General features: G+C 40.7%; 1 protein-coding gene and 1 long non-coding RNA gene across 3 annotated transcripts in view; one reads left to right on the forward strand and one right to left on the reverse strand.

The window, feature by feature from the left end:
* Positions 1-1,733: 1,733 nt before the first annotated feature.
* Positions 1,734-4,876, reverse strand: LOC132830114 (uncharacterized). The gene is made up of 4 exons (XR_009646328.1): positions 4,815-4,876; positions 4,603-4,692; positions 3,376-3,451; positions 1,734-2,315 (listed from the first exon to the last, which is right to left on the reverse strand). It is a non-coding gene; the product is annotated as an uncharacterized LOC132830114 (long non-coding RNA).
* A 314-nt stretch (positions 4,877-5,190) lies between these two features.
* The window catches only part of LOC132830141 (bone morphogenetic protein 7-like), a 95,818-nt gene continuing 74,106 nt past the window's right edge, over positions 5,191-26,902 (forward strand). For both annotated transcript variants that reach the window (XM_060847650.1, XM_060847651.1), the window contains exon 1: positions 5,191-6,014. In XM_060847650.1, the coding sequence (XP_060703633.1) occupies positions 5,624-6,014 (391 nt within the window). In that variant the 5' untranslated portion in view covers positions 5,191-5,623. The remainder of the gene's footprint in view (positions 6,015-26,902) is intronic.

Below are 26,902 nucleotides of genomic sequence, written 5' to 3' on the forward strand. Positions count from 1 at the left end.
ACCACCACGCTGTGGAAAACTTTCCAGAAGCTGTTCTGTTATGTCCTTATATCCTTGCACCTGTGAGGCAACAGACCAAGTGGGACCCATGATCTAAACTGCACACTAGACTGTCTATGCCTTGAAAGATTGAGTCACCCACTACTACTATTTTTCTAATCTGTCTATGCCTTCATCTCTTTTCCCAGAGTAGCCTCAGGCATCATGGTAGTATGGTTTTCCCTTGAGTCATCCACACGTGACTCAATCATGTTGCTCACGAAATAAAATTTCAGACTTGTTAGACAGCTCCAAGAATGCGTTTCCTGGACCTGCTGTCTCGTTTCCTTTCCCCAAATAGTCACCCATCTGTGCACTCCTCCTTGAATGTGCACAGCAAAGAGAGTCAGTGCTCCAAATCAACCAAATGTTGTTCAAGGGCTGCTATCCTCTGGTACTGCACACAGATATAACTGTCCTAGATGTACTGTGAATCCAAAACTTCTTATATTTCATATGCAATACTCATCAAAAGCTTTCCAAAGTTCTTGCCATATTCACTGGTCTCTGCTGGGGTTCTGCTGTTTCTAAGCCATAAACAAATTTTCTAGCAGGGCTGTTCTTTAACAGTGGCTCCTTCACAATTCTGTTGTGGTGTACGAGCTAACTTCCCCCAGAATCCTCCTCGGTCACGTCTCGCTACCATATGCGCAATCAAAGTGAGACACAGCTGCTACCACACCTGCAATGGGGAAAGTAAGTTTTTTTCCCACTCTCTGAGGATGCTGATTCACCTTCAAGGGGAAATAGCATGAAACTGGCATGCACACTGTACAGGGTAAAGGCATCTGTCTTCACATAATTCTATGTGAGGATCTCATGATTTGACTACCCGCCTCGACTAAATGAACCTAAATGCTTCGATGAGCTTTTGTGGGCAATATCAGAAATGAAGCAGCTTCTCAGTAATGTGATTATTTATCAATTGCACACATATAAAAAGCATTGAGACAGTGCCCTCAAAACATTGTGATATTGAGACCTCTGACAAAAAAGGCAGTGAGAGGCCTCCATGTGGACCTTGCACATCGCCAACTTGATTTGAGAGTATGTTGTACAAGCTGTTTGAGGCACACGTGCACACACATGCGCGGTTTGAGATTTTATATATGGTAGTAATATTGAGAACTTTTCTCCCCATCTTCAATCCCCAAGTGGCCTAAAAAAGGCAGCATTGCTTATAGAATATTAATGAGATCATTTTCTAGTCTAAGATGTGAGGTGAGCAACTCCTGGACATTGAGTCGATGATAGTTTGTGAATTGTGGAACTTAGATGAAACTTTACAGATCATCTCACGTTACTTCTGTTTGACAGCCATTACTCAGATTAATTGGAAATGTTAAATGATATGGTCAAGATTGGTTATGGAGAGGACATTGCCAAGATAGTTGGCCACTACATGAGATTCTCATGCAGGATTATTTGATAACAGATGTCTTTAAGCTGTGCTATGTAAGTGTCTGTCTAATGCAGTTGACCTGTGAAGGGTATGTCACAATTCACTGGAGTGATGTGTTGGAAATTGAGCCCAGCTTCACCCAGAGTCATCACAAGAGTTAAAACCCTTTCAAAAGTACACAAAGTTCCCCAGTTTACCTGACTTTCAGATCCAAATTGATAAAAAGCACAGACCAAGTTTCAGTACTGAACAAAAGTCACTTTATTATATTAGACTCTAGCTACAGGTAGGAGACAGTGAGGTCTGCAGATGGTGGAGATCAGAGTTGAGAGTATGTTGCTGGAAAAGCACAGCAGGTCAGGCAGCATCCTAGGAGCAGGAAAATCGACGTTTCGAGCCAGAACCCTTCATCAGGAATGTTGGATTGTTGAATTCATTGGATTGTTAATTAACAATAGCGAAAGTATAACAATACTGTAGAAAATACCAAAGGATTGAAATTTATTTAGTCCAGGTAGGAGTGTACAGCAGAGCTGGAGGCCTTAGGTCCCATCAACATTTTGCCAGTGAAGCTGATTCAAAGTGTGGAGGTTAGTTGCTAGTTTGACAAGGATGATATTCACTGACTGTGAATTGTTGATAGCAGTTGTCAGGTAAATCTGGATGGTTAGGAGCCATAGGCGTCAAAGCTTTAAGACACTTATGAACTTGACCATGAGTCCCAATGTTATTCATTGGTGATTGTCTGAAATATCTAAATGTTGTCCAAGACCAATATGACCAGTGGCTATTTCGACGCTCATGGGGCAGACGACATAGTGATGCAAAATTGTACCATTAATCATGTCCATCCAACTTCCCTCCAATGACTTGACTAATGAAGAAGAAAAGTAATGAGTGCTCACAACAGAGTCACAATTTTTAACAATACAGATCTTTATTAAACAATTCCTATATACCTCACTACCCTCAATAGAGTATTTCAATAAAAGCCTACCTTTCATTTTCCTTTCTCCAGTTTAATTGGGATGGAAGGAGAAAAGTTGGGAAATGGCTAAATATTATGCTAGTTCCTGACCAAAAGTGAGCTTTTGGGGTGGCTTGGTGGCTACGTGGTTAGCACTGCTGCCTCACAGCACCAGGGTCCCAGGTTTGATTCCAGTCTTGGGCAACTGTCTTTGTGGAGTTTGCACATTCTCCCTGTGTCTGTGTGGGTTTCCTCTGGGTGCTCCAGTTTCCTCCCACAATCCAAAAGATGTGCAGGTCAGGTGAATTGGCCATGCTAAATTGTCCATAGTGTTAGGTGCAGGAGTCAGAATGGGGGTGGGTTACGCTTCAGAGGGTTGGTGTGGACTTGTTGAGCTGAAGGGCCTGTTTCCATACTGTAGGGAATCTTAAAAAAAATCTTTAGTTGTATTATAAAATATGGTGTACAATTTGCACCTTAATGCATTTTATGCTTACTGTGCTTCAGAAATAAATTGTGTTAAAAATATGATTTGTGGTAATTTCAACAAAGACAATATTTCCTACCATTCTGTGCTTTGAAATGAGCCCAACACACCAGTGAAAACATTAAGTGGAACAGAAACACATGATGTAAACAAGCTGCACATTTGGCAGAAACTGTGATAGTAATGAGCTCGGAGTCTGCTGCAATATATTTAGTGATTCCACTTTCTGAGGCTTTGAAGAGTGAATTCTAAATACTGAAGTAGAAATGTAACCATTTAGATATGATATGGACTCTCTTTCTACAGATGCTGCCAGGTCTATTGAGTATCTACAGTATTCTCTCTGTCTTTAGTTCAGATTTCTAGTTTCCCAGGTATTTTGTTTTGTCTGAATATTGAACTCTTTTTATAAAGTTTCTGTTCCTTAATTTTACTAGCATTTTTTGAAAAATAAACTGTGAATTTGGATCTGGTACTAACCTGAGAGAGTAGCTTTCTCCTGACCTTGGTGATCGAAGCTGGATGGCAAGACATTTTAGAGCTGGGGATGGGAAAGCTGAGCATAATAAAAAGGTTCCATTTAAATATTATCAAAGTGCATTTCAAGCAATTTCATCTTTATGATGATCAATAGCACTAACAACTTACATTTATCCAGCTCCCTAACACAAACTGTCCCCAGGTGGTCAGAGGAGCATTACCAGATGATAACACCAAGCCAGACAAGGACATGTCACAGCAGGTGATCAAAGGTTGCTCAAAAAAGGTGGTTTTCCAACAACATTTTAAACAATGAGAGAGGGGTTGAGAGGACGGCATGATCTTGAAGTAAGTAACCTGTAGATTTATTAAAAACACCCACTAACCCTACAATGACTTTAGCAATATGCAATGCAGATAATTTATTTATGATTCATTTGAAGTTTTCAAATTTCTGAAAGCTCCCCATGGAGTCGACAGGGAGAAGCTATTCCCACTTGTAAACAGATCACAAGTGAAAGGATACAGACTTAAAATGATTTGCAAAGGAAAGAAATGTGATATAAGAAGGAACGTTTTCACACAGTGAATGGTTTGGGTCGGAATGCACTGCCCGGAAGTAAGATGGAGACAGGTTCAAGTGAGACATTCACGAGAGCATTAAATGGTCATTTAAATAAAAATAATGTGCAAGACTTTCGGGAAAGGGTACGAGGATGGTACAAAGTCATGATGCTCATCAGAGAGCCAGTGCAGGCATGATGGGCCAAATGGCCGCCTTCTGCAACATAATGATTTGTGATTTCCTCTGCAGGCTACAACCTCTAAGAGATCAGTTACTAATGAGTCGTCTTTTTCGTAGAAACTCCTGCGTCAACACATTATTTCACATAGTTCTATGATTGTTTTCTTTATTTTGATCCTGAAGTGGATGGAGTTGACTCGAGATGGATGATTGAAGATCTGTCACAGAGCTGGCAGCTGAGACAATCAACAACGACCCAGTGGATTTCTGATGTCTGCCTCACCCATCCTGTCTGATCAACAATCTCAGCCCCAATCTCAACAGTGTCTGGGAGTTTATGTTGTCACTGATATGAGGGGTTTTCTCTTTGAGGTTGTTAATCATGATATGGAAATGGTTCAGACAATTATTTCCAACCTGTGGCATACGTATTTGGTCCCACCGATCTTACACCTAAATAATATGTGAATTAACCTTCTTACCTTTTAATTCTTCCTATTTCTCAAACATTTGCACACTATTAACCATTTGTCTTCTCGAATGTCAGCAATGCACTTATACAGAAAAATATCCTGTAAGATAGAAGCAGACGAGTAAAGAATTTCCAGCTTATTTACTGGTACAACTAGATATTTAGGTCTAAAGAATCTGTTTCTGGAGCAACTGTAACTGATGTTTACAGTTCTCTCAGTACCTTGTAATTTTGAACAGTTGATTAATGTTTTCATCTGCAGGTTCTCTTGAGCTGAAGCTGCTGTGAAACAGATGAAGTTTAGTTTGAATTTTATACAATTCATAAAGCAAAATAAACAGTCAAATTACAAACAAGCCCAAAATTCAAACAACTTGAAAACATTCGGAAATTAACTACCTTAAAATGAAAAATGAGCATGAACAAAATAAAACAAATGAAAGGGTTAAGCTTATTTTAAATGACAGGCTTCATGGACGCATGAATTTAGGCACTGTATAACCTCAAGATTCTGTGAATGTGCTGTGATTAGTCTATATATAGATGGTATGGCTCAAGTCTGGAGTATGCGGATGCTGTGGTGTTTGAATGGCCTGAGGTTGTACCTATCATCCAACAACAGCCAAACCAGTCAGATAGTAGCAAACCCTGGGGAATCAGCTTGAGTCATTTCAGCAGCTTGAGACTCGATAAATACAGACTCTGGAGGCTCAGGAGCTGAAAGTGTAAGTCTGCAACCGAATTCAACTGTCATATTTTCTGAAGGGATTTAAAGTTCAAGGAACACTTTTAGCCATGATTGACAAAAAGCTGTAATGAATTTGCAGCACTTTTAAAAAAGTTTCTTGCAATTCTTTCTCCCCTATCGATGTCTGTATTTTAATTGCGGCAGATACAATTCATTTAAGGAATACTAATATCTCATCATACGCTCGTGAAGCATTTTGGAGGAATTTTTGGTACTGTTCAAAGAACCGACGTTTTCCATCAATAACAAAAAAAATCAATTGAAAGAAACAGAAGTATTGGTTATGGCTGGAATGCGGAGGGGTGACAAGACAGTTTTTCTTCTGATCTGCTTTTTGGGACTGTTTCTGGACTTGGTCAATGGCAGCTTGATGAAGCAGCGGTCTCATTCGAGCTTTATCCATCGGAGACTAAACAGCAGGGAGAGGCGAGAAATGCAAAAAGAGATCTTGTCTATTTTGGGTTTACCTCGGCGTCCCAAACCTTTGCTCTCTGTCAAACGCTCATCGTCCGCTCCAGTTTTCATGCTGGATCTTTATCGCACCATGGCCAATGAAGAGTCAGACAAGTGGCAAGGAGCTTCATTGCCTTTTCATGTGTTCCAGAGCACTCGGAGACCTCTTGAGGAGACCGTCCTCAGTCAAGCAGATACCATTATGAGCTTTGTCAATGTAGGTAAGTTTGAAAGGAAAAAGCCTTGCGTATTACACGTGTACAGTTCACATCTTTAATGAGTCGAATGCTGGCATGGTCTCCTGCCAACAGTTGTTATAAGCTGAAGACTTTGACTTCTCATTGGTATGCAATTCATAGCATGAAGTCAATTTGGTGTTTTACATTTTAGAAAACGTAATGCCAGTTGGTAGAAGTAATCTCATCATGCTTCAGTTTAACAGTGGCTTCAGTTTAACTGCAAACCTAACAATAGTGTAGTGTGGCACAGATCTATTGTCCTCATGAGGATTTTCTGAATTCATTCAATGCGGAGTAAAAAAAAGTCTGCTGTGTAATGTTGTATCGGCACTGGTGTACTGCTGTCACCCAACTCAATGCTTCCATCTGTACAATGTCATCAAGCACACATGTATCTGCTAACTTCAGATGGATTCTCACATTTGGCTTTGGATATGGTAAAAAAAGATCAATAGTGGTCCTAAAGAGTATTGCGTTAGTTTCCTTTTAACAATGTGTACATTTTAAGTTGTTAACTGTAACTGGGTAGCTGGCTTTTTATGTTCTTTTTGAAAAAGACATCATTTTATTAGAATTTGTCATTCCTATTTTATTAGATTAGAAAATGTTTATTACTGCAGTTTCTAATTTGGAAGTTGCACATATTCCTTCATGGAATAAACATCCAGGTGACCTTAAGTGTGCCGTAAGGGAATCACACAGTTATATACCAAGGGTAGGTTCTTTCCCACAATTCCTAATACAGTGACAATATAACATCAGTTTATAAATGTTGCATTAATATAAGATTATATTTGTTTTCTTCAGAATCCAATGGAGTTCACCACCAATTTAAGAAACATTTGTGGGAGTTACAGAATACCTGTAATTAACTTAGGCTGGGGATTGGAATGATTGTGGTTTTGTCAACACGTGATAAAATCCAGGCACAACTTAACACTTGCCTAACCATGAAGTATGAATGTGTGGCACATAGCCTATTCTTGTAATTTCCATGGGTTGAATCTTGCATTTTTTAGTTGCCAGTTTTGTCAAGTTTCATGAGGGTTTCTTTCTATGAGGCTTAGTACATTTTCTCGCTACATCTTACTGAACACTCACCTCATTAACTAGCCACCCCACCCCCATGCTGCCTACCCTATCTGATTCTAGCACCATTCGACCATTCGCTGTACTCAGAAGAACTCACCATTGGTGGATTATCCCAGAATGGACCAGCATTCCTGGCATCGGCGCCATCTTTGATGATCCAGTATGCACCCAGTCAAATATCGTCAGTCCAGACCTATCCTGCATGATTCCTGATATTTGTCCCAGTCTTGGCAGAGAGGGGAATTGTCACCTTCCTTTGTGAGCAGGGACCAGGAGGTCCTGCTGGACAAGGCTGCGCAGATGCAGAGCATCCTCTTCTCCCTGGAGTAGCAGTGGAGCTGTAGCAAGCTGGCCTTTTTCAAGGTTGTCAGCATGGGTCAGTGCAATCTCCTCTCTCTGAAGGAATGCCCAGACATGTAGGAAGAGGATCAATGTTCTTGTCCATCTGCTATCTGATGCCAGACACTCACTCTATCTTTGCTACTGTAACTATCTCCCACCAATTCTCACGCTCTATCACTGTCACTATTGCCTGCAACATCTTCCCTCACTCACTATCACCCACCCCAATCCCCTAATGCCAGTAACCCTGTATGCTCACTCAGGACACCTGCACCAAACATAACAGCTGTGCCACCTGCTTTCATCTGCCTTAATATCTGCCTCCCTCTCATTCCAGGCAGAAAACAGCCCACAGTAGGGCAGAAAGAGTCGAGGTGGGTGGTGACCTGCCTGACATTCAGCTCCTCTTGCCTTATAAGGAGAGGATGTTGTCTCTGACTACCCTGAACAGCTGACTGTCCACCTGCAAGCTAGTGGAGGCTGCCCCTGACCTACTGTACCAGGACTCCCTGAGTGAAAACTATCCCCCTTGACTTAGAACAACCATAACAAGGTTCCTTCCTATAAATCTGCACTAAATGATCAGGCCATTCAGCAGAACTGAGAGCCTGGTATCTCTGCTTGAAAGGCAAGGCTCAAAAAGGCAAGGCAAGGATTCTATGACCATCCGGGTAGGCTCAAAGTAAGTAAGTCACCGAATAGCCCAGAAATGCAGCATGGTCCAGTCAATAATTTGGATGTGTGTGTTTGCGCACAGAGTGTCCCTGCAGCAGTTTTACAATGATGGCTGTCGTTTCAGCCCAAGAAGCAACATTGGCGTGCGGAAGCATATTATAAGTGGTTCAGATGCGTATTGAGGATTCTTAGCTGGCACATCTGATGCCAATGTCAAATTTCAATGAATGTGATGTGTATGTGCCAGTGCCTATGGAGCATGCCATGTTGGTGCCCAGTATCAAATATGGAGGTCTTTAGAGAAAGGAGCAAGTTGAAGTCATCAGGAGCCCACTCTGAATTCCATGTCAGGAATTGTCAACATCTAAATTACTCGCAGTGAATGCATATTAATTAGATGAATTTTACAACTAATAAGGATGTGAATAAGCAGTACTTGTCCTTGATAAATAACTCACTGCTGCCTCAAGAGAATCTTGTCAAGATGTCCAAAACACAGTTAAAAAGTGCACCAGGTTGCCCCTGATGTTAAGATGGGCTTTGGACCTCATGGGCAATTCTGCCAGATTTCTTGCCCTAGCCACATCTTCAGGCCCCTATAAGATTCAACCCTATGTATTTCTTTGTGTAAGAACACGAAAAGAATTTATATTCTCTTTAAATTCATTAAACAAAATGTATACTTAACCTGATTATTGCTTTCTTTTAACATTTCAGGAAACATTGAAATTCTAAATCATGAATTGTATTTGCCCCAAAGTAGATTCAATTTCAAAGACAGCTTTAAGTTCTTTCACTTCCCCATCTTTATAACTTTGACATAAACATTATGTACATATCGATGGGCCATACTTTGCTGTCACAGGGCACCTGATTGCATTTACCTTTAGTTATATTTTTCCTTTGTATCTTAAATGTTTCGAAAGCTTTATTGTGCGACAGCTTTTTGGAAGTGCAAGCTAATAGCACTACAGTGAGAGGAAAAGAATCTGGTTCTATAAGTGAAGGAGGAAAGCAATTGCATTTCCTGAACCAACTTGATTGGAGGATTGTGAAATGAACATTGAGTGGTCTGAGATGGAAGTGTAGGTTGAAGTCAGTGAATTGATTGTCACTTAATAGACAATAGACAACAGACAATAGACAATAGGTGCAGGAGTAGGCCATTCAGCCCTTCGAGCCTGCACCGCCATTCAATATGATCATGGCTGATCATTCCTAATTAGTATCCTCTTCCTGCCTTATCTCCATAACCCTTGATTCCACTACCTTTGAGAGCTCTTTCTTAAATGAATCCAGAGACTGGGCCTCCACTGCCCTCTGGGGAAGAGCATTCCACACAGCCACCACTCTCTGGGTGAAGAAGTTTCTCCTCATCTCTGTCCTAAATGGTCTACCCCATATTTTTAAGTTGTGTCCTCTGGTTTGGCACTCACCCATCAGCGGAAACATGTTTCCTGCTGCCAGAGTGTCCAATCCTTTCATAACCTTATATGTCTCAATCAGATCCCCACTCAGTCTTCTAAACTCAAGGGTATAAAAGCCCAGTCACTTCAGTCTTTCAGTGTAAAGTAATTCCGCCATTCCAGAAATTGACCTCGTGAACCTACGCTGCACTCCCTCAATAGCCAGAATGTCTTTCCTCAAATTTGGAGACCAGAACTGCACACAGTACTCCAGGTGTGGTCTCACCAGAGTCCTGTACAGCTGCAGAAGCACCTCTTTGCTTCTATATTCAATTCTTCTTGTTATGAAGGCCAGCATGCTATTAGCCTTCTTCACTACCTGCTGTACCTGCATGCTGGCCTTCATTGACTGGTGTACAAGAACACACAGATCTCTCTGTACTGCCCCTTTACCTAAATTGATTCCATTGAGGTAGTAATCTGCCTTCCTGTTCTTGCCACCAAAGTGGATAACCATACATTTATCCACATTAAACTGCATCTGCCATGCATCTGCCCATTCACCTAACTTGTCTAGGTCACCCTGTAATCGCCTAACATCCTCATCACATTTCACCCTGCCACCCATCTTTGTATCATCAGCAAATTTGCTAATGTTATTGCTGATACCATCTTCTATACCGTTAACATATTTTGTAAAAAGCTGCGGACCCAGCACGGATCCCTGCGGTACCCCACTGGTCACTGCCTGCCATTCCGAAATGGAGCCGTTTATCACAACCCTTTGTTTCCTATCAGCCAACCAATTTTCAATCCAATCTAGTACTTTGCCCCCAATACCATGCGCCCTAATTTTACTCACTAACCTCCTGTGTGGGACTTTATCAAAAGCTTTCTGAAAGTCCAGGTACACTACATCTACTGGATCTCCCTCGACCATCTTCAAAGTTACATCCTCAAAAGATTCAAGAAGATTAGTCAAGAATGATTTCCCCTTCATAAATCCATGCTGACTCTGACCTATCCAGATGTGCCGTAATTTCATCCTTTATAATAGACTCCAGCATCTTTCCCGCCACTGAGGTCAGACTAACTGGTCAATAATTTCCTGCTTTCTCTCTCCCACCTTTCTTAAAAAATGGTATAACATTAGCCACCCTCCAATCCTCAGGAACCGACCCCGAATCTATCGAACTCTGGAAAATAATCACCAACGCATCCACGATTTCCCGAGCCACCTCCTTCAGTACCCTGGGATGTAGACCATCAGGTCCCAGAGACTTATCAACCTTCAGACCTAACAGTCTCTCCAACACCAAATCCTGGCAAATATAGATTCCCTTAAGTTCAGGTCCTTCAGCCACTGTTACCTCAGGGAGATTGCTTGTGTCTTCCCCAGTGAACACAGATCTGAAGTACCCATTTAATTCTTCTGCCATTTCTTTGTTCCCTGTAATATATTCCCCTGTTTCTGTCTTCAAGGGCCCAATTTTAGTCCTAGCCATTTTTTTGCCTTGCACATACTTAAAAAAGCTTTTACTGTCCTCCTTTATATTATTGGCCAGTTTACCTTCGTACCTCATTTTTCCTCTGCGTATTTCCTTCTTAGTAATCCTTTGTTGCTCTTTAAAAGCTTCCCAGTCCTCAGTTTTCCCACTTATCTTTGCTATGTATACTTTTTCTCTTTTAACTTTATATGTTTCTTAACTTCCCTCATCAGCCACGGCCACCCTTGCCTCCTCCTGGGATCTTTCTTCCTTTTTGGAATGAACTGATCCTGCAACTTCTGCATTATACACAGAAATATCCGCCATTGTTCCTCCACGGTCATCCCTGCTAAGGTATTGCACCATTGCACTTTGGCCAGCTCCTCCCTCATAGCTCCATAGTTCCCTTTATTAACAGAAGTACTGTCACTTCCGACTGTACCCTCTCCCTCTCAAATTGCAGATTGAAGCTTAATGTATAATGGTCACTACTTCCCAATGGCTCCTTCACTTCGAGGTCTCTGACCAATTCTGGTTCATTACACAATACCAGATCCAGAATTGCCTTCTCCCTGGTCGGCTCCAACACCAGGATCCATCTCTGAGGCACTCCACAAAGTCTCTTTCTTGAGGTCCAATACCATCCTGATTCTCCCAGTCTACCTGCATGTTAAAATCCCCCATAACAACTGTAGTAACATCTTTGCGACAGGCCAATTTCAGCTCCTGATTCATCTTACATCCGACATCCAAACTACTGTTTGGGGGCCTGTAGATGACTCCCAAGAGGGTCTTTTTACCCTTAGTATTTCGCAGCTCTATCCACACTGACTCTACATCCCCTGACTCTAGGTCCCCCCGCGCAAGGGACTGAATATCCTCCCTTACCAACAAGGCCACCCCACCCCCTCTGCCCGTAAGTCTATCCTTACGATAGCACGTGTAGCCTTGAATATTCATTTCCCAGACCCTGTTCACTTGAAGCCACGTCTCAGTTATCCCCACAATATCGTATCTGCCAATTTCCAAAAGAGCCTCAAGCTCATCCATCTTATTTCTAATGCTTCGTGCATTCATATATAGTATTTTTAATTTGTTACTGCTCGCACCCTTCCCATCAACCCCTATTTCACTCAACCTTACAGCATGATCCCTTTCTGAGTTTTCTGCCTTATTGATACAGTTGTCTTTCTTGACTTCTCTTGTTCTAACTTTCCCTTCAATTTCCTTTTTAAACATCCAGTTTGTCCCCTCCCCCTCCCCCGCTACTTAGTTTAAATGTAGCGGTGTTGCAGTAGAAAACCTGCCTGCCAGAATGCTGGTCCCTAACCTATTAAGGTGCAAACCATCTCTCTTGTAGAATTTATGCATGCTACAAAATATACCCCAGTGATCCAAGAACTTAAATCCTTGCTTCCTGCACCAGTTCCCCAACCACACGTTCAAGTCCATTATCTCCCTGTTTCTGGCCACACCAGCCCGAGGAACTGGAAGCAAACCGGAGATAACCACCCTGGACGTCCTGCTTTTCAGCCTTCTTCCTAGTTCTCCGAAGTCCCGCTGTAGTATGTTCCTCCTCTTCTTCCCGACATCATTTGTGCTGATATGTGCCACCACCTCTGGCTCTTCACCCTCGTCCTTGAGGATTTCCCGCACTCTGTCCGCGATGTCTTTTACCCTGGCACCAGAAAGGCAACACACCATCCTTAAATCCCGTCTGCTGCCACAAAAACCCCGGTCAGTTCCTCTTACAATGGAGTCCCCTATTACCACGGCTCTGTGTGATGTCTGACTCTTCCACTCTGCCTCTGCACACCCACTCTAATAGCAATCACTTACCTTCCCGACCGGCTTTGCGCTCCGCCTGAACTTCCGCCCAGCTCCTGGCGCTCTCTGCTGCGACTTCAGGTACAAGAAGAGAAATACAGAGGGATAGAAAGATTGAGACAGAAAGGAAAAGAAGAAGAATTAACTAAAACTCTCAGTTTTAAAATTTTCAATTAAAACCAGGATCTTTGGATCTTCACATTTGTAATAGCTAATTTTCAGAACTAATCAATTCAACAGGCAGTAATTGACAGCTAGCACATCAGTTAAAAAAAATTACAATATCTCAAGTTTTAGTTCATATCTACTTGACAATACGATAACTTCATGCCATTCAACTGAATTTAATAGTGAATCAAGGACTTTTTTTGTAAGATTAAAGACAGGCACAATTCAGATAACACTTTTGTGATTTTAGTGTTTAACCCTATAGCTGTCCTGTCTGAAATTACTGTGCCATTGATGTGAAAATATTTGCTAGCCTAATTAGCCTCATCATCATTATCTTGACAGAAATGTTGGACCAATAACTTGAATTGATATTGTACCTTTAATGTAGAAAAACATTGCAGTAATATAATCAGACAAAATGTCCTTACCAGTTAAAGGAGGAGGCGTAGAAGGGTAACTAAAAATATGCTAAAAGAGGTGTCTATATAGGAAGCATTTCTTTAATAAGTGGGATTGAAAGACATAATACGAGGAAATGTCAAAGCTTAAGGCCTGAAGGAATACCAGCTGATGGTGGGGTATGGAAATTTACAGAAGCCAAGAAGCCAGTGTTGGAGGAATTCTGAATTCTTAGAGGATTGTAGTTCTGTTAGAGGTTACAGAGTTAAGAAAGGAAGGCCAAAGTGATTTCCACACAAAAATGAGAATTGTAAATTTGATGTTTTGGGCATTTGAGAACCAATGTAGGTCAGCCCAGATGTGATGACTGAAGGGAATTGATACAAGATAGGATACTAGCAGCAGAATGATAGAGCTGAAGCTAATGGAAGATGAGGGACGCTTGTCTAGAGAGAATTTGAATACCTAAGTCAGGAAGTTTTAAAGGACCATAAGTACAGCAATAAGCTGCCCAGCCCCTTCTGCCATTCCAGTCAATCTCAACTAAGCTGTTCCTTAACTCCATTTGTCCATCTTTCTTCCATATCCCTTGATATCTTACCTAAATAGCCTATTGAACTCTATCTTGGAAATTTAAATTACCTCTGCATCTACACAAGTCTGCGAGAGCAAATTCCAAATTTTCACTACTCTCTTGTATGATACCTCATCAGATATCTTCCAGATGTTCTTATAACCAATATTCATAGAGAGAGAGTTGCCTCTCTACAATGCTGGTGACCTGCTCAGAAAATTCAGTTCAATCAGTCAGACCTGACCACAGGGTTTAGTCAAAGAAAACTTCAGTCAGAAAATTCTGACTAAGTAGCTGCAATTTCTTCATCAATTTCTTTTAATATTTTACACGTGAAATAATTAGTTCTAGAAATATGTATTTCCTAACTCTATTTATTTCCTCATTATCATTACTTTATAGATAATAAGCAAAGGCAGCTAGTTAATAGTACTAGTGGTCCATTGAGGCTGAGAATTGGGATACTGTCAATGACAATGGGGAAATGGCAGACATTCTGAACAACCGTTTTGCTTCAATATTGACAGCAGCAAAGGAGGGTAGTTTGCTGAAAGTGCTAAAAAAAATTAACAGAGGATCAGGGACAGGTTCTAAATAAAATTAGCTTCAGTAAATCATCAAAAATGGGGGAATTAGTGGAACTGACAAATCCCCAGGATCTAATGGTTTCCATCCACAGGTGTTAAAGGGGTTAGGATAGCAATACCCTAACCAAAATCTATCAGAATTCCCTGGATTCGGGAGTCGTACTCTTATCACTCTGCTCTTTAAGAAGGGTGACATTGGGAAAACAAGGAATTACAGACCAGTTAACCTAACATCTGTGATGGCAAAATTATCGGAGTCTATAATCAAGGATATGGTAACTGAACACCTTCAAAAATCCCAGTTAATCAGGGAGAGTCACTAAACCTGTGCATGTCCCCTGTAGTCTTCATGAAGATGAAAGATGGAAAACTGAGAATCTATATCAACTACTGGGTATTCAATGCAAGTACTCTGAATTCTAGGTTGAGGGTGAGCACCTTTGACAATGCGTTATAAATTCTCAAAGGTGCTACATATTTCTGCAGCATTGATCTGGCCCATCGTTATAATCCATTATCCTTCATTGAACAAGACAAGGAAAAAACAACATTCCAAATGGGCACTGGTGACTTTATGAATGCACAAGAATGCCATTTTGGCTCTATAGTGCCTCTACCATCTTCATGTGTGTAATGAAAAAGCTCTTAGCACCTTTAATTTTCAGGCCCTCTGTTTATCTCAACACTATATTTAGCTCCTGTCAACATTTGGGGAGACATTTGAAAAACTAGATATATCTTAGCCAATGTATATGGTTTAATTTGAAAGTCAAAGAGAAGTGACTACAATAATGATATGGTTCTGCAGGACCTCATTACTTAGGAAGACACTACACCTGACAATGGCACAATCCAAGCAGTACTGAATTGGCCCGTGGGTGCATTGCATTCAGTTTAGAAGAGTAGAAGTGGCCTCTGCCCAGACAGAGTGGGAGCTGCCTGGGTTTCTTGCTCTGGCTGTTTACTATAGGAGATTATGCAAGTATATGCACTGTTGGCTTCCCCACAACTTGCTGTGGAAATCAAAGAATGTTGAAGGAACTGGTAGAAAAAGATGTACACAGTGTGATACTCCATGGGCATAACAGGGAGTTGGACCCTGGCATGAGAAGATTCCTTTCATAACCCTCAAACAGAAACTTGTTGCATTATCAAGTCCCTTTCAGACTGGCAACCTCTGTTAGCTTCCTTGGCCTAAGAGGAGTACTGTCACAGAGTCAAGGGCATTATCATTTACACCAGTTGGAGCCATAAGCCAAATGAGAGAAATATGCAGAATGATTCCAGTTTGAGACTTGAATAAATGTTCAGAGATATTCTGATCATTGGAGAGTTTGAACTGTTTATAGACAACAATCCTCTCAGCTATTTCTGAATATCCATGAGCTTGAAACAACAGAAACTCAATGTGTCACTGAACTTACTTCATTCCAGATCAGATACCAATGAGTAAAAGTGATCTAAGTGTAGATGTGCTTAGTTGGAAGACTAACAATGGAAGGGAACCCACCTCTGCCCAGCTGGGGGAGGTTGTTGCAGACACTATGCCCCTGCCCAAGTCAAAGGAAGCATTCTAACCTCGATTTCACATGAATGGATAGATAGCTGAGCAACACAAGACGCTAAACCGGGCATTTGAGATGGCATCCAAGATAACTGAGAGAGAAACTCTGAGAAGAAAAACATTGACAGATCACAAAGCTGACAGGACTGACCTTCCAATTGTTGCAAAGGTTTTTGTGTGAAATTGGTGTATCAGGGTTTGGAGTAAAATACAAAGTGTCTGGGACCCCGAACCCCACAGAGTCACTATGTGCTGGACATGGGTGGCCACACCCATATTGATGAGCAATTGGCTGGAAAGCAGCTTTAGAGAACAGTTCAGAGGGAAATGGCTTAAGGCTAAATGTTTGGTGGATGATGTCTGAGGGAAGCAGCTCACTCAGTGGTATTATGGAACCTGAAGTGTCAGAGTGTGATGCCTCAAGTGAAGTGGAGGCAGGTACCCATGAGTGATCCTGGAGTGGTCCATGTGTTGTGAATCCAGTGAGTGCATCCAGTGTGGGAAGGCCTACTCCCATGCAGCAAGCTTCTGCTTTGAAAAAAGTATGACTTGTACATTGTTATGGACTAACGCACAAAAAGCACTACCCAAAACAATTCAGGATGTCAAGGTTTTACTTCTGTGAATCAATGGACAAAGCACATTACTGATTTTGAAACATTGCTGTATTATGGACCATCAAAGATACAAGCATCAGATCTTCTACCATCAAATTCATTCTAAATGGGTTATATTTTTAATAGATTTAAGATAGATTAAAGAATCACTGTGATAATTGGCCAATACAATATATTGGTATGGATCAAGACAGGAAACAGAGAATAGGAAGAAATGGGATTTTTTATACAAGTGACAGACAGTGACTAGTGGTATACAATTATTCACAATATATATAAATGACCTGGATGGGGAAACCAAATTTCCAAGTGTGGGTGGGAGTTGTGAGAAGGATGCAAAGAGCTTCAAGGGATTCCAATAAGTCGAATGATAGGTAAATACACATCAGATGAAGTACAACATGGCTAAATGTGAAGTTATACACTTCAGTATGAAAAAAGGAAAGTATTATTTAAATTGTGACATCTTGGAAAATGTGGATGCACAAAGGGATCTGGGTGTCCTTGTACATCAGTCACAGAAAGTCAAAAGGAAGGTGCAGCAGCAGTTAGGAAGGCAACTGGATTTTTGGCCTTCCTTGCAAGAGGATTTGAATTCAAAACTGGAGATGTCTTGCTGCAATCATGAAGAGCACTGGTGAGACTGTACCTGGAGTACTGTGCAGTTTTGATCTCTTTGCAAGGGTATACTTGCAATAGAGGAAGTACAGTGGATGTTCACTAGACTGGTAATGGGGATGGCAGGACTGTCCTATGAGGAAAGATTATTTCAACCCTGCCTGTATTCACCAGAGGTTGGTCAAATAAGAAGGGTTCCAACTGAAATGTATAAAATTCTAACAGGGCTGGACAGGCGAGATACAGGGAGGAGATTTTCCAGGTTGCAGGTGCTGGAATCAGGGGACACAGACTCAGGGTAGGGGATAGATCATTTAGGACTGAGATGAGGGAATATTTCTTCACACAAAGGGTAGTGAATCTGTATTCTTTACCACAGAAGACAGTGAAGGCCAAGTCACTGAAAATATTCAAGAAAGAAAGACACAATTTTAGATTTTAGAGGCATCAGGGGCATTGAATGATCACATTGAATGACAGAGCATGCTCAAAGGGCCGAATGGCCTCCTCCTGCTCTTGGTTTTTACATTTCTCTATAACACTAGAATGACCATAAAGACTAGATAAGCCTAGACATAGGGCAAAGGAATATACTGGTAAAAATACAATTTGAACGATGTTGCAGTGATCATTTTCACATTTATAATCAGCTTCCTAGTAACTGGAGATGAAACTATTAAATTCATTTAGATAATACAGGAAATTTGTGGACTTTGAGATACAGGAGACGTGATACACTAAATGTTTTTCTCATATTTGTTTTGTGTCCTTGTGAACAAATTCAACTTATTGGTAGCTATATTGCCAGAAGTGCACCACAACTCTCCCACTCCTGAGGCTTGGCACTGGATATTTATCCTAACATGATGGGGACAGGAACAAAGACAGACAGACATGTAATTTAGCAAACCCATCCTGCCTGTGAGCCATTGTGGGGAAGGCCAGGCCTGACCAGGCATAGAGCAGCTACTCACTGAGGTTATTACAAGGCCAGTTTGACCGTGGATCAGAGTCTGTGTCTGAGTGATGCCAGACCGCAGCTGCAGGCTATGATGGTCTGGCAGCTGAAGCAAATTTTAACTTCACATTTGTTAGATTTTCTGAGAAGGCACCATTCTCTTTTAGCTGCCATGGCTTCTGCCATAGCTTCCACACCAGAGGACCTCTTATTAGGCCACACCATCTGTTGTAAAGCTGCTTCATATTCAATTGTTTTTTGAGGTCTTGAGTTTTGAATGATGATGGAATGGTGGCTACCTTGTTTCAAGTACTCTGTGGGTTGGAGAGTTATTTATGATAACAAATCAGTCTGGAATAGCCGATCAAGGACAAACTGCCCAGCTTTTGTTTCCTATATCTGAAGTAACTTTGTAGTGGATTCAGTGTGAAACCTGACTTTATATGGAAGAGCAACTGAACTCAAAATATTGCATTTCTAGAGCAAGATGTGCCTCTGTAATGAATTTCTGCAGAGAGAAACTATTTTGTTTCTTTTCACCTGACGAGAGAGTGTGCTTTGTATTAGTTAGAAGGCTAAACATGTACATTTTCACATTACAAATCGTGTCAATTAACCAATTCTGTACCTCCTCTGAATAGGTTTTGTTCTATAATAAAATGATAATTTTGTAGTTATTAAAGAAACCTGTTTGCTGGATCATTTCATTCTAAGTTAAATGTAGAGAAAACATCTTGTAATTTGGATAAACTATTGTTAGATTCATGTTCTGATCCATAGAGTGGTGGAGTGAGAGCAATAGGGCATTACTCCCCTCTGCTAGAAAAGCAGCACCTTGCGGTAACATTCTCAAGGCAAATATCATTTAATTGGAAATGGGCTAATATTGTAAAAGGGATAAAAGGAAAGTCCAGGTATCTTGTGCATTATTGCATCAGTAAGACTTATGCAGTTGCTAATTCTTTCAAACAAAGTCAAGTTTAATTTCCCAGCACACTCCGCAAAGTTTATATATAAATTAAACAACTTCCTGTATTGGATTAAACTCAGATCCTTACTTGTCAGAATATTTCACAGAATCAGAAGAGATGGAGGATTTATCCAAGTGATTATTTTAATAAAAAAATCAAGGTTAGGCTAATTGAAATGTCACAACGGTTAGAACTAAAAGCAGGAGCTCAGAAAGCAGATGTATTTGAGGAAATAGCACAATGTTTGAAACTGGAAGAACAGCAAAGCAAGTCAGAAGGTGAGTCCGTTGAGCTGGCGAGAATTCAACTGCAGATACAGCATCCTGAAATAGAGAAATAAATGGAAATGAGAAACCTTGAACTCCAAAGAGAGGAGAGAGAAAAAGTCGTAGCTCTCTAGGGAAAGAAGAATGAAAGGAAAAACTGCATTTGAAGCAAAGGAAAAGAAGAAAGAAAGAGTAAAGAAAGTGAAAGAGGGAACACCAGCATAAAAGAACTGGAATGTAAAAAGGAAGCATCTGACTCTGAAACACTCTGACAAGGAAGGATCTGAGTCCAATCCAGGACACACTGGGGAGTTGTTTAAATTTGTATAAACACTGCTGTGAGTTCAGGGAAAGTAAACCAAGTACCTGAGACTTTTTTTATCAGAAGGAAAAGTAACTTCTTATTCCTCCAATGAGACAAGTAAACCTAACATAAATAGCAGCACAGGAGCCATTCAAAGTCTTTTTTTTAAACTGAAGAAAGGCATGACGTTTTCACCAGCGGGGCTAAAGATTGTAAAAACATATGAGGGGCATTTTTTTTTTACTCAAAGTAGTTTGTGTGTGAAATGAACTTCCAGAGGAATTGGTGGATGCAGATACAGTTACAACATTTAGAAGATATTTAGGTAAGTATATGAATAGGATATGTTTGGAAGGATATGGGTCAGGCACACGCAGGTGGGAGTGATTTAGTTTGGGATTATGGTCACCATGGGCTGGTTGGACTGAAGGGTATGTTTCCCATGCTCTGTGACTGTATGAATGCCAAAGATTTAGATAACAATATTAGCAGGGAGTATGCATTCAATTCTTGTTATTGAGTACACCTCATGTATGACCTAAAATCTGGAACTTTAACAGTCGGGATAGTTAACCCATATATGCAGTTGACTTACTTCTAGGGAATGATTTGGCAGGAGCAAAGGTTATAACTTATTCAGTAATCATGGAAAAACCAAGTGAGGTTAAACAGATGGAGCAGTTACAGGAAAAGGTTCCAGGAATCTTTCCTTCATGTGTAGTGACCCGAGAAATTGTAAAACAAAGTTTGTCGTCAGAGGTCACATTTGCACCACAGACAAATATTTGGTTACCTGAAACATTATTTGGGAATTTGGTTAATCCAAAAGATGCATTAAAGAAGACTTTTAGGATCGAGGCTCAGCACCACAGACCAGAATTTTAGGTCGTCTAATTGACTCAAACTGAAGTTGAAGTTGAAGGTGTTCCAGCATGTTACTGAATCAAAAATGGGATTTTGATGAGGAAGTGGAAGTCTTCTCATAGAACTGCAAATGACAGTGATATTGCCCAAGTATCGTCAAGAAATATTAAGGAAAACTCCTGTCACATGGTGGAAAAACCACAGCATGTAATTCACCCAATATCTTGAATTGCCATTTCATTTTTAAGGAATATTTTAGTAGAAAGTTGAGACACTGTGTAGAACCCTAATGAAAGACATCACAATTACGAGTATGTCCTTATAATCATGCACATAGCTAATTAATTCCCAGAGATCATTCCCTTGAGATCAATTTCTGCTGAGTGAGTAGCAGAGAAATTAACCCAGTTCTTCATTCAATATGGATTATTGATGAAGATCTAGTTGGACAAAGGTTTCAATTTCATGTCTCAAACTTTTCAAGTAGTTATGAATAGTCAGGGTATAACATAATTAAAATCCACCCACATTTACCAAGGAGTGTAGAAAGTTACCATCAAACCCACAAAATGATGATTAAGGCATCCTGTCATGGATATCATCAGATCTGGAAAAATGATTCAAATTTCTTTTATTTGCTGCAGGAGATTCACTAAATGAGTATATTGGTCCTAGTCCTTTTTGAATTAGTTTATGGCCATGTAATAATGTTCTCTCAAACTAATCGAAGACAGAAAGATGAGTCATCCATGTTAGACTATGGAGCCGTTGTTATGGACTAAGCCGGACCACTCAAAATATTCTTAAGCAGGCAGCTCAGACCATAACCTTGTAATTTGTTTGGTAAATGTACAGTGAAAATTACCCGGATTAAGGGAGCTAGGTTGACTACTAGATTTTAAAACAGACAGAGATTTATTCACAAAATTGTACAATGAAACACAAAGAACAGAGTAAAGAACCCCTTCAAAACCCAACCTATCCAACTAGACTTAATTATGCTGTTCTGAATATACACAACAGTCCCAATAAGCAAATTCCCTTGAAAAACCAGTATAAATGAAACACATGCTTACAGGTTAAAGTTGAAGAGCAGAGAGGGAGAGAGAGAGAGAGTTTCCGCACAGCTCCCTGGTGAACTTTCAACCAGTCCGAGACTGAACTAAAACAGCTCAGCTAGAGAGCTGACCACTCCCCTTTCTTTATACAGGTCATTTCTAAAACATGACCACTTTGGCCTGAAGTCTCATCTGTTTACATATAAACAAAAGGCCTGTCAAAATCCTTTTCATCTCTGTACCAAGGCAAACTAATTGGGGCCTGGCCCAGTTTTTTGCCTCTCTGAAAGAAATCAAGGACAGAGTCTCCTTGAGCCAAGGAACAGCTTTTAGAAAAAAAAGGACTAGCTCTGTGACACTGTGTTCCAAGAATAGCTCAGAGGAGCCTACAGAGTAGCTCAAGTACACCTTATACATGACAAATAACTATCACCGAATAAGCTAACAAGCATTTCAACCAGGTGATGAGGTGTTGATATTATTGCCTTTTACAAGGTGAACTTATAAGGGAGGCCTAGAGAATTCCTAAGTTGAACCACCTATCATCTGGGTAGCTAATGGGCAGCACAATGGCTCAGTGGTTAGCACTGCTGCTTCACAGTGCCAGAGGCCCGAGTCTAATTCCAGCCTCAGACGACTGTCTGGGCGGAGTTTGCAGCTTCTCCATGTCTGTGCAGGTTTCCCCCAGGTGTTCCTGTTTCTTTCCACCGTCCAAAGATGTGCAGATTAGGTGAATTAGCCATGCTGAATAGTCCATAGTGTTCAGGGATGTGCATTAGGTGGATTTGCCACAGGAAATGCAACGTTACATGGATAGGGTAGGCGACTGGGTAGGAGTGGGATGCTCTTCGGTGAGTTGATATGGACTCAATGGGCTGCATGGCCTGCTACTACAATAGGATTCTGTGATTATATGAATGAACTATTAGGGAGGTTAAATACCATGCTTTCATATTTAGATTTAGAAGAATTAAAAGATCTTATAAGGTTACTGACAATCTAAGAGTCTATAGGGACAAACTAGGGTATACAATTTTAACTGCGCATGATGTGTATGTAGGAGAATCTTCTTCTATCAAATGTCATCCTTTTGCTTAAGTCCAGAGAAACAAGCCCAAGTGGAAACAGAAATCCACTACATGTCAGAAAACTGTCTAATTCAATCGAGTCAATGCAGCTGAAATTCCCCAGTTGTGTTAGCCCTAATGGTTCAACCAGATTCTGTACAGACCACCGAAAGGTCAATGCAGTAACAAAGGCAGACTTCTATCTAATTCCTCATTTGAAATGTTGTGTTGGCAGTGACAGATTTCTTACCAATATGTTCTTCAAGGAATGCTGGCAAGTTCCTTTAACACCCAGAGCTTAAAAAAAGCTGACCTTTGTCACACCATCCAGTCTTTTCCAATTCTGAGTGATGCTATTTGGGCGAAAAAATACTCCATCAACCTTCTAGAGAATAAAGAATCAAGTTGCAATCAATGTTCCTAATTGTGTCGTTTACCTTAATGATATACTCCTCTGATGGCTCTTGGAAAGAATACTTAAAACAACAACAAGCTTTGTCAAGGAAATTAGTTGGCTGATTTAGTGTTAAACCTTGCCAAAATAAATTTGCAAACGTGCAAGAAAGCTGGCTTGGATAGGGCAAAAAGAAGTCCTGCCAACTAAAGTACAAGAATTACTGTATTCTTTCACCCATCATCCTGAACTGGAGAGACTCCCAGAGGCAGAATCTTCATTGTCTGTGCCTCTGGGGAAAATCATGTGTGTGTAGTGCCGACCCACAGTCTTAGTAGGGTGGTATATTAGTTCCCAAATGCAAGAGTATTTTCAAAGATGGAAAGATTCTACCTGCTTTCCATATTGTATCTATTAAATTTGGCACCATTGAGTACTCAGTGAAATGACAGAAGCTGGTGCTTCTTCAGGACAATTAAAGGAATCTGCTGTTGAGTTCAAAGGAGGCAAAATAGGACTAGTGGGAGTGACTTTATCAAAATGCTTTTAGGGATAATGACACACAACCTGCCTTCAGGATTCTTAAAGGGAAAATGGCTGATGACCCAAGACCAGCTAAATGATAGCACTTAAAACTTCCACCACTCTTGCTGCAAATCATCAGCCAGCCGTTTGTGAACCTCTCACCAGGATAAGTGCAAAGTTAAAAATCACACAACACCAGGTTATAGTCCAACACTGCTCCGAAAGCTAGTACTTCCAAATAAACCTGTTGGATTATAACCTGGTGTTGTGTGATTTTTAACTTTGTCCACCTCAGTCCAACAGCAGCATCTCCACATCAAGAATAAATGTAACAAAGGAAGGGTTTCAGATTTGTTCTCAGCACGATATTTTTGGTACGGGTGGCTATGTTGAATGATTTGGGGCAAGGTAGAGGATGCATGTTAGAGTAATAGCAGAAAACTTTCTAAATCACAACTGAGAAAGTTGTGGAGACTAAGTAAGCCAACAACTGAGTTGAACTTGTCAGAGAAAAGGAATACCGGAGGAGAGTTCATTTTGAAATTGACCTTGGATCTTTGTCAGCTCAAGGACTTTCTTATGAGCTACGCCTGCAGCTGTCTGGCAGCTGGCATAACTCAGCTTTTGTTTGGTGAAGGAAGCATATGGTGTCTTTTCAGCCTGAATTCCCTACCGATCTCCTCTTCCTCGTCAAAACAGAGGAACAAAAGAGTCTCCTTCATTTCCAATCGAGTTAAAAATATGGGTTTACAACAATTTTAAAATTCTGTCAATACTTAAAGAAATTTAAGTTTGAAAAGTAACTTTTAATTTTAAAAGCAATAAAAAATTGAAAATAAAGCCAAGTATATATATATTTTTTTAAATGTAGACTACTTCCCAGGTTTTGTAGCATCACTTTTGGAGCAACCTGCCCAGCACAAGTAGCTCCAATGCCACGTTCCATTAACTGACGCAAGGTTTCCAAAAACAATCTAGATTGTCCTGGAATTTCTAAAAAAGTTCAAGATTAATCTGTTAGGCACTGCTGTGAGCAACCTTGGAGAAAAATCATAACAGCATTGAAAGAATACCATGATTTTTCTCTTAATTTTCTTTGAGCGCTGTCATTTGTGAAATATAAGTGGAGAAAAGAAAAGGCTCTTCGACTGCTAAGTTTCTAGGGCTATATCTACCAGAGTTGGCAACCATATTACTGACAAAAATCATTACTTGCCTGAAGCAAAATGAGAAAAAGCACCCCAAGATGTCTGCTGCGGATTACCCTTTTCTCCCCAGTTCATCCATGTCAGCTACCTCAGCTGTGCCCATAAAAATAGGGCACTAAATGGAGGAAAATTATTGCACATATGTATAGAATTTTGCAGCTTTTATTTAAAGTTCTCATATTCTCCTTTCAATTTTTAAAAGTTGTTCTGCTCTTTTTATTTCTCTGAGATATGAAGACTTGTCATGAGGAATCAGACTATACCAAGTCCTGTATTTTAGGGAAATACAGAACAATGTACATTGAGTTTTTTTTTCATGGACTGCATGTCTGATTCATTTAAATATGCAATCCCATTAAATAGTTTGCAAATTTACATAGAGGGGTTGATTTTGATGTGGCTGCTCAGGACCTTTCAAAGTTGCTGCTCTGCTTAAAGGGTACATTATACAGGGGCTTTTCTTCCCAGCTTTCCTTCTTTGCCCAAGGCCATGTCTCCTTTTATTTTGCCCATCACTTTCCCTGAATGCTGAGAGTGGGAACCTCCTGTGAGGTGACATGGACACAACCCTATTTTCTGCTTCTCTGGAGTTATACAAATGCGTGACAATCATTTCTGAGCTGAAATACCCAGGGCAGGCATGAATTTCCCTTCCCTCCTGTTTCATTAATTGCAGCTGGAGAGCTTGGCAAAAACAAAACAAAGCATTTCATTATAAGACACAAAAAAGACTATTCTTAGAGTGCCATTGCACCATCTGCCTTGATGGGATCAAGTGGGTTCTCATCTACATACAGCTGAGCAAGTTAACTTGAACAAATGCTACTGTTTCATATGCAAAATCATCTCAAAGTAGCAGGAGAAAACTCATTGTTACAGAAGTTGCACAACACTGAACCTGATTACCATCTTCCAAACTGCTAAGAAATCTACAAGGAGGCATAGGACTGAATTTCAACAAAAATCAGCTAAGTGTCAATTTTGGGGAATTTGACAAGGGTTTCTGTCTTTGTGCTCTAACGAGTTATGTCTCGCAATTCACCTCACAATCAATGCATCATACATTCTCTAAGGTACTGCTCATGTGCTTTCTTGCACTCACCAGCAGTACACGTTCTCACCAGGATCTGCTGGGATTTCCACCACTTGCGCCATAGAAACAGCCAAGTTTTCAAAGTTGCTGCTCTGCTTAAAGGGTCCATTATACTGGTTGTAGTGCATTACGTCAAACACAGCTATCCACGAATAGCCCTTCACAGCATGTAGGGATTCTGATGAAGGGGCTCTGGACTTGAAGCATTAATACTGTTTTTCTCTCCACAGCTGCTGCCAGATCTCCTGAGTTTCTCTTTCACTTCCTGTTTTTGTTTCAGAACCTTCAGTTCTTTGTTTAGTTTTATACATACCAGAATAGAACCCTACCTGAAGAAGTGCTACTCTTTCCCTAATGCCCAGTGTACTATTGTCCAGGACTGACAATGGCCCAGCCCGCTAAATGACTTGGAATAACAGCCAAAATGATGAGTGAACAGACTCCAGATTGTTTTCCATGCATCCCCCTGACTGACTTACAGCTAATCCCTGGATTTATTGCACTGGATCTGCAGGACTCACTGTGGCCGATGCCCCGGAATGCAAGGATACAAAACCTCTGACTCTGACTGCCACAAGTGGCTGGCTGGCTGACTGTGTCTAAGCCCTGGACTGAGACTAGGCGCTGCCCTTGACCCACTGGGGTGGTATCAATGACTATTATTTGTCCATCTCAATCTGACTGACTCCCCTTCGACTTTGTAACATGGCCATTCGATTCAGTCTTGCTATTCAAATAAGCTGCTGACACATGCTGCAGGTGTGACATTAACTTATAAGAGTGCCATATAGCAATGTATCCAC

The sequence above is a fragment of the Hemiscyllium ocellatum genome, chromosome 30, assembly GCF_020745735.1.
Source record: "Hemiscyllium ocellatum isolate sHemOce1 chromosome 30, sHemOce1.pat.X.cur, whole genome shotgun sequence".
Lineage (NCBI taxonomy): Eukaryota > Metazoa > Chordata > Chondrichthyes > Orectolobiformes > Hemiscylliidae > Hemiscyllium > Hemiscyllium ocellatum.